Source organism: Diuraphis noxia, unplaced genomic scaffold, assembly GCF_037042655.1.
Source record: "Diuraphis noxia isolate RWA-SAM2 unplaced genomic scaffold, SU_Dnox_SAM2 contig0004, whole genome shotgun sequence".
Taxonomy (NCBI): Eukaryota; Metazoa; Arthropoda; class Insecta; order Hemiptera; family Aphididae; genus Diuraphis; species Diuraphis noxia.
Window position 1 is genome coordinate 54,734,863 of NW_028301714.1, and position 15,221 is coordinate 54,750,083.

General features: G+C 26.0%; 1 protein-coding gene across 3 annotated transcripts in view; it reads right to left on the bottom strand.

The window, feature by feature from the left end:
• Positions 1-15,221, bottom strand: part of LOC107173361 (uncharacterized) — a 121,257-nt gene that overhangs the window by 65,665 nt on the left and 40,371 nt on the right. For 2 of the 3 annotated variants that reach the window (XM_089225699.1, XM_089225700.1), the window contains exons 3-6: positions 12,076-12,281; positions 11,799-11,993; positions 10,075-10,204; positions 7,819-7,929 (exon numbers count right to left, since the gene is read on the bottom strand). In XM_089225699.1, the coding sequence (XP_089081825.1) occupies positions 7,819-7,929; positions 10,075-10,204; positions 11,799-11,993; positions 12,076-12,150 (511 nt within the window). In that variant the 5' untranslated portion in view covers positions 12,151-12,281. The remainder of the gene's footprint in view (positions 1-7,818; positions 7,930-10,074; positions 10,205-11,798; positions 11,994-12,075; positions 12,282-15,221) is intronic. The other variant, XM_089225701.1, reaches the window with a different exon arrangement.

Genomic DNA, 15,221 nt, shown 5'->3' on the forward strand with positions numbered 1-15,221 from the left:
CCAATAATAATTCATACATTATACATGCATTATAATTTATAGTACAATGTAAGTGGTTTTTTGAAACCATATAGAAACCAGTTCCTTATTACTTTCGCAAACACGCTGTATATATACAAATTATAAGGCGGTACGGGCATATACAAGTAATCTGATATCAAACGTAAAGTGTTTAAACCTGTGTTTAGAAAATTGTGTAAGGTATTTCATATCGTTATAACTTATTTTAACAAACACATTTAAATAGAATTAAAATCTTTGAGTAGTTAAATAAATAAAAGGAACTATTCTATTGATTCACTTTTCAGACAACCTTTTTATAGATATGATGTGTTCATGTGAATTGTTATAAACGTGACAAGACCACTATTATTTAGAATAAAAAGAAATTTGTATGAAAAAATATTATAATATAAAATTATTGTGCATGAATGATTCGAGATTAATAATAAATTAAATACACTACGATGAATTTTAAATTAAAAAGTGCTAAAAAAGAATAAAGACAAAAACTATAAAACTTCAATATGTAACTGCACGTTTATGTAGGTAGCATTATGAAGGTAGCGGTACTTATGTATAACAATAATTTTTTAATTAACAAAATTACAAAATTTTATAAAATGTTCATAGAAATTGAAATATTGTTGTCTTTAGTCTTTTGGACTGAATACCTAATAACAATCTGCAAATTACAACCGTAGTTATGGCTATATGTATTTAATGGATGTAGATACTTAGTGAACTCGCCAAACGACCAGACGAAAGGGAAAGGATATCAATTTTTCAATAGTAAATAATAATCATTTCGTTTGGATGACGAGGAGGTAACGAACGGTATAGGTATAGAGAAAGAAAATACACTTACTGTAACTAACAACAAAGTTCTGCAAGAACCAAGCACCTGAAGTCTTTAATAAAAAAAAAAACACCTGTAGTTATCCTTGCCCCAAAATCTGTTAGCTTTCACCATTAGTCTCAAGGTGATCTTTATTTTAGGAAATATAAAGCATGTCGGTCTGTGTTGTGCAAACACACGCGGATTTTACGCCTGTTAATCACGTTTGTGCCGCGAAGTCCTTCTTGAGGCAGCGTGTGCGAAACAAGTAATCCCACCACAATATACATGTATTATATAGCCATATAGGTATGAAACATAAATAATACATAATACGCGTCACGAAAAATAAACGGAAACAGACCGGAACAGCGCCAGCAGATGTCTGCTGCAGTGCGATATATAAGTTTTTTTTGATAATGACCTGGTCCACCATCTAAACAACTTGTCTGCCCGTTTGAGGGTTTAAAATAGATGACTTATTATCACATAGATCGAAAAGACGAAGTATCGACCATGATAGAGCTTAAAAATATAACATACTCGTATGTATAATATATACACAGGGTGTCCTGCGAGAATATGCCCATGACGATATTTCATGAAATAATGGAGATATAAAAATGCTGGTTTTGTAATAAGACTCACTGGGGTAAGAACTACAATTTTATCATTTCATTTTTTAATTTATTTTAATTTTTTGGTAAAAAATTTAAAAAATATATTTTTTTATTTAATTATTTCCAAAAAATTAAAGATGGTCATTTTGTGGAGTTTATTTTTCTGAAAATATTGATATTTCAATATTTTATTTTCATTAATAAAATTTCCTAATTTTTAATATTTTTTTCTAGTTTTAAAGAAATAAAATATAGTTATAACTATAGGCACACTGACAGCGTTCGGCCAGCCGTACGAGCACGCACACGGCGCGACATGTCACATGCTTGATAACACTCCTGCATTGAATAATTAGCAATTTTTCTCGAAAATAAAATAATAAAAACTGGAAAGTAATGAAAATTTTGAAACGTCAATATTTTCAAAAACAATAAACTCTACAAAATGGCTAATTAATTGTTTTGGAAATAATTAAATTAAAAAATATACTTTTTAACTTTTTTATCAAAATATTAAAATAAATTAAACCATGAAATAATTGTAGTTCTTATCCCTACGAGTCTTATTAAAATCCCAGAATTTTGTATATATATATATTAAAAACTGCTGTAGACCCATTGACATAGATGTACGTATATGTATATATTTACATAAATATAAACATAATAATATTATTCATGATATGCGAGTTTTGATTTATCTTAATCTTACACACATTACGTATAATTTAAATATTTAATAAAACACGGAATTAACAATCGTAATAAGTTTAACGTGAAACACAAATTTCACAGAACACGCAGATTCGGATAAATGTATAATTTACACTTATAATATATGTATATATATATATTATTTTTGAATGGTTTGTATAAATCAAAATCTCTAAGCTCTGTAGAGAGTAAACAAATTCGATGTAGACATATAGTGTGTAGTATCATTTTTAAAACTTACTAACCCTCGAATAGCGTTTGTAAGCATTGTATAAGCACATAACGATGTATGTATACATAAGCAAGCTGCCATATAGTGTACCATACATTTTTATAAAATTCTCGACAATTTACTTTGTGCTTTATCGTGTATATACGCATGTCCGGTAGACATGAAACAGAGTTCGTATTCTTAATATTCGCTTTAACAGCTGCGTTAAATTTATATAACGCCTATCTAAGATGTGAAATCTATATCAGTTTAATATGCGCATGAAACATATACTAAATAAACAGTAGATATTAAATATAGTCCTTCAGGACTCAGCAGGAGTGTAGATAAATGCAACCATTACAAAATCAGAATAATTCAAAATGTATTGAAAGAAATCTATCAGATTGATTACAAATTCATTTTATCCAGTAGTTCTAATTATGTGTATTTTTCCTTCATCTAGGATCTAGTATCAAACTTTAATTCATTTTTAAAAAAATTCACAGATTTTGATGACTTAATATTTAAATCATAATACTTTATAAAAGCGACTACGAAAATATGAGATGTTTTTCAAAGTGAGGTTATCTTTAATCTCCGTACGGCCTCAAATTCAGATGATTTTTGTGACTTTTCCTACTTTTGACATTAAGTGCTATTTGTTACAGTTTATTCAAAATATTAACCTAATGAAAAATTAACCAAAAACAACTCTAAATGAATAAACTACTAGCGAGATTACTGTGTAGTCGTCGGAGTATAATATATCATCAACTTTTTTGTCTTTTGTATGCAACAACGTTTAATTAAGAATCTGCTAAGATCAAACTCATATTCGTGCGTGTATGTGTATAATCGATATTTCGATATTATAGTATTCTTTCGATAGCCATAGCAATAGACCCTCGGGCGACGAATATAATTTTGGTTTATTGCAGGGTCATCGGCACCCAGGCATCCGGTAGCCCCCGCGCGAATGCTGTGTATACCGTGATACACAATGCAAACATATTATGTTTTATATACCAAAGACACACACATACGAGTACAAATAGACGAAGAAGAAGCAAAGAAGATTGTAATATGCAGCAGCCGTTGATTGGCAACCGGTTTCTCATGAATCTAATCACGTGCATCGTGCATGCGCCACCGCCCCAGCCGTTGTCATCGTAATGTGTATCCATCGCGCCAGAAATAATAATAATAATAATAATAATCGCTCCACGACAGTGCGGCAAATCGAAATCGAACGAAACCCATTGTCCGCTGGAGTCCCTATTGTGTCCACCCGATTGAAATGGATTCCGTCCCCGAGGCGAATTACTCGCTAATTAAACCCGATGCGGACGCCACTATTCTTATACATGGCGTATATTATATTGCACATAGAAAATTCAAGATGAATGAACTGTGAAGACGACGAACGCGTATGAAAAATATAGGCACACTGCACATTTTCAACACACTTGGTCCAGTAGGCTACAGAAAACGTATTATATGTATATAAATAATAAAAGTATAATACAATGTATTGCCTATATATTTTTCGTGAGCGTAAAATATAATGACATAATAGTCATATTATTATTATTACATATTAATATTATAATCGTATTTATTATCTTATACATTGTTAAAATAGCGGTGCGTGTATAATACACTGCGAAAGACATTCCGGACGTATAATATTATTATCATTGAAAGCCAGACGGAAAATCGTTAGCGCCGGAGCCCGCGCTTTGCGAGTTCCGGTGAATGGCTGCCGCGCGTATACGATGTTTCCAGAAGACAAAGAGTTTCAATGTGCGCGGAAGAATTTTTCAATCCAGCCACCTAACTTGGATCGAATCCTTACGCGTTAAAATATAATAATAGGCAGTCTTATGCGCTTCTCATCGCTAGATTTTTTTCCTGATTCTGACGAAATTAAATTGAAATGAATTATATTATTTATACAGCTTTAAACTTTAAAAAAAAACATGGAGTGAAAAAGGTAGAAAAACTGAAAATACTTGGTATCATATCATGCGATAGTCGAGAATAAGACATGATGTATTGAACTTAAAGTTAGGTAAAAAAAATATTTAAGTCAATATTAATCGAACTGTTGCTTCGGTTGGTATCAAGCGATGACCACACAAAGTTTATTTACAATCAAGGATGTATTTCATTACTTACACTGAAGAGTGCACATACAAATCCCAATCACTCCTTTATTCGGAAAGTATTCATAAAATATAACAGTTATAATATAATATTTCCACAATCATCAAGATATATGTATAACTCAACTGGGGTGTAATAAGATTTCTTGGATAATAAAATACCAATAAATTGATGTGTACGGCTTATTAATATAGGAAGTATAACTGCTAACTATATATATAGTTTATAATATTAAAATTATTTGTGCCATAAAATCATAAGAAAAATACAAGGAAAAAATGTAATTTTAAATTACAATCGTTACATAACACTTAATTATACGTTTAAACACGATATGTATCTAAATGTAATTCACAATTTAAGCAAATGTATGGCTGTACAGTGTACATACAAAATTAAATTATAAGTAATTAATAATCATCAATATTATGCATACTTAATGTACAAATATTATAATAGTATAATAAGCAATATTGAAATATATTAAGATTTTATGTATGATTTAAAAATGTATTTCAAATATACTATATAATATATAATAAGATATAAGTTGACACACCTAATAATTGTATAACTATTAACCATAGGTCTATACGTGGAAAAGGCCAAGTACATTATCAAACTTGGCCAGCAAATTTATTGAAACTTCTAACCTAGTAAGCCATAATGAACACATTGATAATACTGTAATAGTATTAAACTTAGCATAATATACCTAGTATGGCTATAGTATAGTTATAGGTATTTACTCAGATAATAATGCACCAGATGACTGTTGCGCGTGCCAGATACTTAGCAATGATAATAAATTGTGAATACTGAATAATGATGCATATTATGTTGAAACTTAAAAACATTATATTAATTTTTCGAAACGCTCGTCAAAATCCCCATAGTTTTAGTTCAGACCCATCCCAGAAACACATAGCATATTATACTTGTTTTATTTAAAGACTGTAATTTTCAACATCTAAACGATATAGTATATACATCTGTGGGGGGGAGGTAAACATAGAAATAGTGATGAAAATAATATAAATTATAATCAGTGATTTAGAGAACGTTATACATATTATACTTCAGGGCATCCAGCCCTCCTTTTTATAAACATATTATATTATAAAAGTGTACATGTCAACATTTGACAGACTATTAGTATTGGTATTATTATTATATTTTAATACTGAACGAATCGAGTTTTTTAAAATATTTTGTGTCTTCATTTAATATTTAATAATGAATACTTACAATATATTTTAAATGGTTCAACAGTAGGAGGTACCTATATACACTACCTACTTATATAATGTCCTATATCGGCTATATCATATTAGATTAAATATTAAATAAAAATGCACTATGCTACAAATGGAAACGGGTAGTTATTTGTAACTTATAATGTTAGGCATAAACTATAATTTTGTGAAAAGAATACGAAATTGTCGTCATATAATTAATAACTATCTAAAATATTAGAACTATATACAAATTCAATATTTCAATATGAGGGCCAATATTATGCAACTATTCTAAACGGAAATAAAATTTACATTATAAATCTATGTTATGAAAACAAGATGTTAGCTGTATTAAACTATTGAAATCAAATTTTGAAAAATACACCCTAAATATAATATATACTTTGGATTTTTGAGTGTATTGTATATATTATATGTCTTCAAGATGTAAATACGTTATTATTATTTTTTTTTAAATATTTTTAAATACTGATTTTGTATCACAAATAATTCACAATCATTAAAAACCAATCATGGCCAAACAAAATATATGTTAATTGTGCACATAATAAGATATTTATACTTGCTTAAATGCCATCAATGTGTTATAATTTATAAGTTATAACTGAACTGATAATTGAATCTGAATTAATATTGATTTTAAACAAACAAATTGGTGTCTATTAGTTTAACCATATATTAGTATAATTAAATAATTAGATTTTCTTATCGGGATAGTGTCAGTAATCAGTATAGTACAACCATTGATTAAATATCAATGGTACAACTGCTGGAACGATATAATATTATAGGAGTCGGAAAACGTATAGATACCAGCGAGTTTTTGGTGTACATTGTGGTAATGGTTAAACATAGGTAATACAAGGGTACTTAGTATGAAATCTTGGCAAATACTGATTTGGTAATATTATATTGTCTTATAAGATTACTAGATAACATCATTAACATCGAAAACAAAACATGAATATTCAATATAGAAAAAAAGTGTAATTTAGTTTTAAAAATAGTGTTAGGCAAGAATTTCTAAGTTGTATTTATAATATTATAATACCTATTGATACTTTTAGAGTACCTACTTACTACATTATGATTTCTAAGAACTATGCTGCGTAAAAATAACACATGTATGATTTTTAGGTATTAGGTACGCTTTACCTCCAAAATAGCGAAAATCATTCAATTGAAAGAATAAATAGTGAATAAAACATTATGGTGCAATGCTAATATATATATATATATATGAAATAGTACCAAAAGCCTACAGAGGATCTTGATGGGTTTAAGTCTCCCACCCAGGAACTAAAAAGAAATTTCACGATTATTATATAAACAATATATTATTCAAGTTTGAGAGCTACATTTATGATAATGAGTTACGAATAAATGTAACATAAAATAAAAACCCATAATAATATTGAATACTGAATAGTATCTATGCCGCCAATGAGCTAGACATTTATTTAGTGTTTATATTAATGAAAAGCGCTTCAATGATATTGAACTTTCCTTATGGGCTTGTTTTAAAAAATGAACGCATAAATCGTTAAAACAAACGAAAAAGTGTTAACATTATACATAATTTAGAAATATTTTACTAATTTGAAATTAATTTTTAAAACTTCTAGCGCTATCTACACTACAATACATATTAAAATTAAAATCTAACTTTTATTGTGTACTTATTTCTATTCAGTTTGGTAGTCAAACTGTCAAAGTATCTATTTTTTTCTAATATCTTTATACTTTTATGCTATGAGAAATCAATAAATATTATCGAGATCATCAAAGGATTTAGCAGTTATTAAGTATCAAATAGAGGATTAAATACTTCAAGACTTTAAGAGTTAATTAAAATTACCTAGTGTCTGCTTACACTCAAACAAATTAAACAAAAATAATTATAATCATGAATAAGTTTTTACATTTGCTGACTAACTTTTAATTAATAAATCCTGACTTATTGAGACAATTCAATAATTTTCATTCATAACTTTTCATATATTGTACCTGTATCATTTATTGAAGGTTCTGTCTTGATGTACTTGTTTTGATTGATGAACATATCTGAATTTTGGTTTAAACTTGGATTTAACTGAGACACAGGATTCAAAAGTTTTTCTAAATCATAGAACAATACAAATTTTAATTATTACCTACTTAAAATAAAATTATTTTTAACAACTGTCTACAAAAAATGTGATTTTAAATACATTTAATGAATAATTATAATTCTACTACTTAAATTAAAGCTGAAAGCCCAAAAGGTACCTACCTAGGTATCTATTGAACTTTTATAAATAATTATAGTTTTAATTTACTTTCCTTCAGTAATTTAGAAATATAAATAACTACTTGTATTTACACAATGATACTTGATTTATAAAATATACCTATACTAAATATTCACATTTTAATTTTTAATAGATAAAATATTATGATGATAAATTATAGTACCTAATGTACATTTAAAAAAAAAATGATTTAGAGTTATATGTGATTAAATAAATGGTTATTGTGCGTTTAACATCAAGTATTCAATTAAAGTTCTATAATTATATCCCTAGGTAACTATTTAAATATGTTTTATAATTTTAAAAAAATTATAATATTTCAGATTTATCTATACAATATTTCATTAAACATGTTAAATCCTATTTTATCTATTAATTATCTATGCATCTATTAAAATATTCTGATCTGTATTCATACTTTCAAATACTTAAGATTTTTAAAAATGTACTTTAACACACACATTTTTTTTATTGGGTCTTCCTAACTTTTTTAAGATGTTAATATAAGTATCAGATATAAATAAAAATTTGAACAAGTATTGAAAATTATTTTACTTATATAGATACTAAGGATACATGATACATGATTTTTTTCAAATAGCATCATATTGGAATTGGATATGGTAGTTTTAAATTTTCATGAATAATATTAATGATTAATCTATTATAAAAAATGTAATTATTTTTAAAATATCTGAGTGTGTTCTAAATATGGCACATAATATTTTATTTTTTGTATAAAACCATTATTTAGACTATTATCTTTAGTACATAACATTTAATAACTAAAAAATAGGTAAGTAATCAAAAATCTTTTTAATTTTTTTAATAACAAAATCTACTCTACAAACCACAGTAGACAAAAGATTTATCGTAAACAAAAACAAAGAATACATGACACTCTATAAATAGGAAAAATTGAGTTGGGTTTAGAGATGGTTTTTAAATAACACAAAAAAATCTAGATATAAAAGTCCTTAAGAATCCCAACAGTTAAAAATTGGACAAATATAGGTTAAACTGTTACGGAAGAGGGGAGTTACATGCTAGTGCTAGGTGAATCATCAAACATAAATAATATTATAACCTATCAGCTGTCACCAATATTTTTAAGTTAGAGAGGTATATATTTTTTAGATTAATATTTTGAAATTAAACAATGTTAAATAATTTTTAAATTCATTAAATTAGATAGGTATATAAAAAGTTCTGTTTAATTTAAATTGCTAGTGAAAATAAGTGAACACTTAAAGTTGTTTTTAAAATTTTATTTTTGGTGTTTAGTAGGTACAGTACCTAGGGACTAGATTTTATAATTAATTAAAAACTATGTAATTAAATACTCAATATAATAATATGTTTAGTATATAAAATATTATAAATATTCTCCATCATTACAAAATTAATGGAAGGACTGTGTTCAATGTTAACAATTAAACAATGATTAGGACATGCTATTATGATAGATATGCTAAGTTCAAAGTTGACTGTTATGATGGACATTTTAGAATATTGAACCCACTACAAGTTTATCTATATTTTAATTCAAACAAAACAATTACAAGTATTTTTATGTAGATACATTTAGTCACAATTTGACAATTTTGTTAACTATTAGATACCATACTATTTTAGTGTAATTATTTGTATTCTCGTACTATAATTTATGTCATAAATAGGTACCTACTAAATTTGTATAAACTATAAATAATTATTTTTGGGAATAGTCATGTAGGTTTTAACATATGACTTCATAAAAAATATAAACGATAGATATAAATAATTATTTCTGATATGAGCAAATCAAAAAGTGGTTGGATACATTATTATTAAATGTATAATAAACATTTAAGATTTATAGGAGGTATATTGTAGGTTTCAGATTGTATATTTGAATTTTGAACTTTTTTTTTTCAAAATTACTTTCTAATTTATGGGTGCATATCACATAATCTTGTATAAGAGTATGTACCTGCAAGCAAAGGATTTGCAGTGGTAATGTTGAATTTCTTGCCAGCATTTGTGCGTTGCAACTCTTGAAGTAATGCAACAGCAGCATGGTTTTTGTTACCCGTTGACATGACATTATTGTTATTTTCTTCCTGTAAAAATAAAAATGTATGTTACATCATAAACATACATTAAAATAGCTTATTTTATTTATATTTATTTATGAATTAGAGCATTTTAAGGCACAAAAAGTAAAATATTTTACTATTTAAAAGTAGTTAAATAAAATAATTGGACAATTTGATACAAAAATGTTTTGAGAAAGTGTTGTCGATGTAGATTGTAGATAAATACAAAAGATCACATTAAAAAAAATAAAACCATATTGTTCAAAAGGAGATGAACCTAATACTAACATGTAAATAGGTATATTCTGGATGAAAATAGTCTTCTTGCCTTTTAGATTTGTTTTATCACAAACTACCCCACAAATATTTTACCTTAGATTATGCCTATGAACATAAGTTCTGGATTGTAAAATATAATAAACTTGTTTTAATTTAATGTTAATTAAGCTTTAATGTAATAATTTGACTTAATATCAAACTTAAGGGTAAAAATATTATTTGTTTGTACCTTGTACATCAGTTTTTTACAATATTAAATTTTTAAGAAAATTATGAGCATTTTTAAATTTCAATATTTTAAATTTTGTACATACTCATAAGTAATAACTTTTTAATAATTTAAAAATTTATCATAAAAACCTGACCAAAATACAGATAATCATAACTTTAAGTTTAACAATATTTCTTTAAAGTTCACTGTATAATATTTGTACAGCTGAACAAAAAATGTATATGTTTATTTCATTTATTTTATCTATTTGATATGGATATGAAGCTTATTAGTTATTAATTTATTATGAATATTTAAAAAAAAATGTGTTTAAAAGTTGGGCGTTGGGTTTAGGCAATTTAAAATACACAAAAAATATAAAAGTTAGTTTTAAGTTTTAACTTTCAATTTTTATACATCATTAATTAATTGCTAATTATTGCTATATTAAAATTATTACTTATGATTATAATTATAAAATTCTAGTTTTATTTTTTGAATATTTTGAAAATAACACGTTTTTTTTTTTTATTATACAAAATAATAATATGTGTGATTTAAAATAAGGAGTAAATATAGGCAATTTCACAAACCATTACTTTTAATTTTTTATTTTTTATGTTGAAGTAAGACAATAAATATTTTAAACAGCTTATATTTAAGCTTTTATATAAAGTATGTACCTATATTTACTTCTTATCTTAAAATTATATTATACTCTTAATATAATTATTTTATTTTTTAAATTTTAAAATGAAACATATTATTATTGAAATTTGAAATATAAAAAAATATTTATAATCTATTAAATTCATTATATACATTATACGATTTAGTATATTCTTGATATACAAAAATTAAACTAAATCGTTTCAATGTGTGTGTATTTTAAACTGTCTATACCCAACGCCCAACTATTAGATATAATTTGTTTAAATAATACTTTAATAGTAATAACTAAAAACAAAAATAGTGAAAAAAGAGCATAGGTAATTTATAAATTTATAACAAAGTTGACGAGTAAAATATTCATTTAATATAATCAAAAATCATTATAATACATGATCGATCGATTGAAAAACCTCTCCACTTTGCATTTAATACAACAAATCTAAACAAGCCGTTTACCTTTATATCACAATTAACAAAATCGAAAAACTGTTCAAGTAACGCGGACGAGTCGGATAGCTGCTTGAAAATGTCATCATCGCCAGAATGTTCACCACCATCCTGGACACTCACTCCTCCTCCGTCTAATGCGTTGTCTAATTCGCTGGATATTTCCGATTGGAGTAGTTCGCCGAGACAGGAAACTTCGTTACCCTAAAACGAAAATGAAATTTTAGCTAACATATTGTTTAAATCATCCAATAATGACAATTGGTAATATCGTTCAACTACTTACAAGACATTCGGTAAAATCGTCAATTTTTGTCTCGGCCTCTGGACACCAGAGTAACACATCGTCCATGAAAGGCATACCTGAACCTGAGATGGCTGATGTCCTTCCAGCAATCACTACACCAGCAGACAGTGACGAGACGGGAGGTGTGGGTTTCACAAAAGCCAGGATGACAATTAATGAATCACGGACCCACGTTTATTCGATATCTGTAATTTAAAGAAAAATATATTAAAATAAACGATTTGTGTTGAACCAATTATATTGGTACCTAGTAATATAGGTGTACTGGAACAGTTTTTAGAATGACACACAATACCAGTAGGTATACTAAATAACAATAACACTTATAAGGATCTATTGATTACCCAATTTTTGATTTTTTGATCCACTAGATTAGGTAGGTACCTATTATTTATAAATACCTCTTATTTTAATAAAATATGTATACCTAAATTTGTAGTACCTATGAATAGGTAATACCAATAAAACACAACAGATGAACAATCATAACTAATAAATAGTAACATTAATTTACTATTACTTATTTTGAAAACAATTAAATTATTTACAAGCTAATGGTCACGTTACCGAGGCTTTTTCCTTAATAAAAAAACAAAATTAAATTATTTTTAAGAAAATATGAAAATTATAAACAATCTGCATGCTTTATAAATATAGATAGAATGTGAGTAGTAATAAAATATTTCATAGATATCATTTTTTATTTTATACCACCTATTATTTAATACTAAATATTTTAGGCAGTTACGTTTTGGATAGTTTTTTTACAATGCTTTTATACTCAGTAGTCAGTACATATATTGAATATGTTTGGCATACTCCAATATTTATCATTGTAATAACAACAGGAAATAAAAAAAATGAAAAATGTAGTAACGTTCAATTTGTTTAACTACAAAACATGTTTCATAGTTTTAAAATAAAACTGCAATTGTTTGATCAACTCGATAATATAAAAGACTAATCCAAATGCTCATTCAATACAAGACGAGATAATCTATGAACAAATTTATATAACTAAGTAAAATGACTAAAATGCAAGTATATGATACACCGATACGTATTAACATATTACATATTATATTGAAAATGTTTGAAGTAACTACCTATTAATAATTGCAAACAAATACATTTATTTAAAAAATAAGTTTTAAATATATTTTTTATATTATATAGTTTTTGAAAGTTTTTTTATGAGTAATATAACCTAATAATCAAATTAGTTTCATACATTTTTAAATTGATTTGCCTGCTAATAAAGTTATCAAAAGTAAGTATTATATATTTAGTACTCATTAAAGTGCATTAAAATTTGATTTTTGTTTTAATTGTGTGATTTGAACCATTGAGTATCCAGCCGTTTACCTTGGAAGATAACCATATCAATATCTACTACAACTATATTAAATTTAGGAACAGTAACACGTTTATGTTGGACCGTCTTCGGCTACTACTATAATAATCCACATGGCGCACACGTTATTATATAATCTAGAACATTTAAAAAAAAATCCCAACTTACAATGTATTATTTAATTGAAATAATAAAGTCAAACTTGGTTATGTTTACAGTAAATTAATTTTTAATTTGCATAATGTAGAAGTTAAAAACTCAATGTACTTAACAATAATGATTAGAATAATATAATATGTAACCTTGTATTGTGTGGTTTTTTCAAATAATTAATTAAATCTTTTAAACAAATATATTTTAATTTTGATTATTCTCAAGTCTATGTTTTTAACTTCGCTGGATTGGAGCTTCACTTTTCAGAGTATACGTTAGTGAACTATTGGTCATTAATGACTTTATACGGTTTTTATTAAGAAATATATAGGATATAAGTTACGTCAATAACTACGGAATTAAGGTTGTTATAGATTCACGTTATAATTAAAATAATAAGTCGTTAGTCATAACTCATTCAATTTGTAGTAATATAAATATTGACAGGGTATACGTTTTCTAAAATATGTATTTAATGTCTTAATTTGATAAAACATTAAGTAGGTTATCAACCATCTACTAAATTATTCGTCCTTAAATTGCGAAGAAATAATAATGTAATTTTTAAGAAATGTAATTATTATCAAAATAGATACCAAATGGAATAATAACCATAATACTTATATATTTACTCGACGGACTTCTATAGCCTTAAAATATTTTTGATAAGAAAATAAAGCCTCACATTCATTTGAATAATTATTGCTATTTACTTGCATTAATTTAATATTTTTGTATTGTTTATAATATAGGTAATTTAAATATTATAATATATTATAATAGGTACATACTATAACTATACGATGCCTATGTGGCTATGTCTATATTATCATTGTTCAGCTTGTTAGTTATTTATAAATCTAGTACCTATTGTCAGTTTTTTTATTTAGAAACTGGTATCATGACATTTTCGAAATCGCCTAATACAAACATGATTTTTATTTTGCATACATAAACGTTTATGTTTTATATGACTGTAATTTATCACTTATTACTTTCACGTAATTAAAAAAAATACATAATATATTAACATTAGGAATAAATATAAGAATATATAAAACACCACTTTCGAAAAATTATAGTAAAATTTACAAAATATTGTTTGATAAAAACAATTAACGTAATACTGTTTTAATATAATTTTATTGCTTGAAAAAGCTACTCTATTGGTAATAATTATCTTTTTAAAATAATCTTACATTGGAGCAACAAAATTATCAAATTAATTTTAACAACCATTAGTCGAATAGATATAGGAATTTTTTTTGTAAATAATAATCATATTGAAGTTTACACAAAAAGTTTACATTGTAGTTGTATTGGTGCTAATTATTTGACACAAATCTTTCATAATGAAATTTCAATGAAATACGCCTGGATGTTGGCCAAGTATAAAAAATACTTGAACCAATCCAACTGCAGGACAATTATATTGTAATTAGCATGTATTGTCGTTTGCCAGAAATTAGAACGCAAATGTCCCTTTAAAAAATACTATCATGATGGTAACTAACAGGGTCGGTGTGTTTAAAGCGTGTTTTTAAAAAAAATATATATTTTCTTTCGTTAACGTTTCAAGGTTAACTATATTATAAAATGTATAATATATTTTTATTTA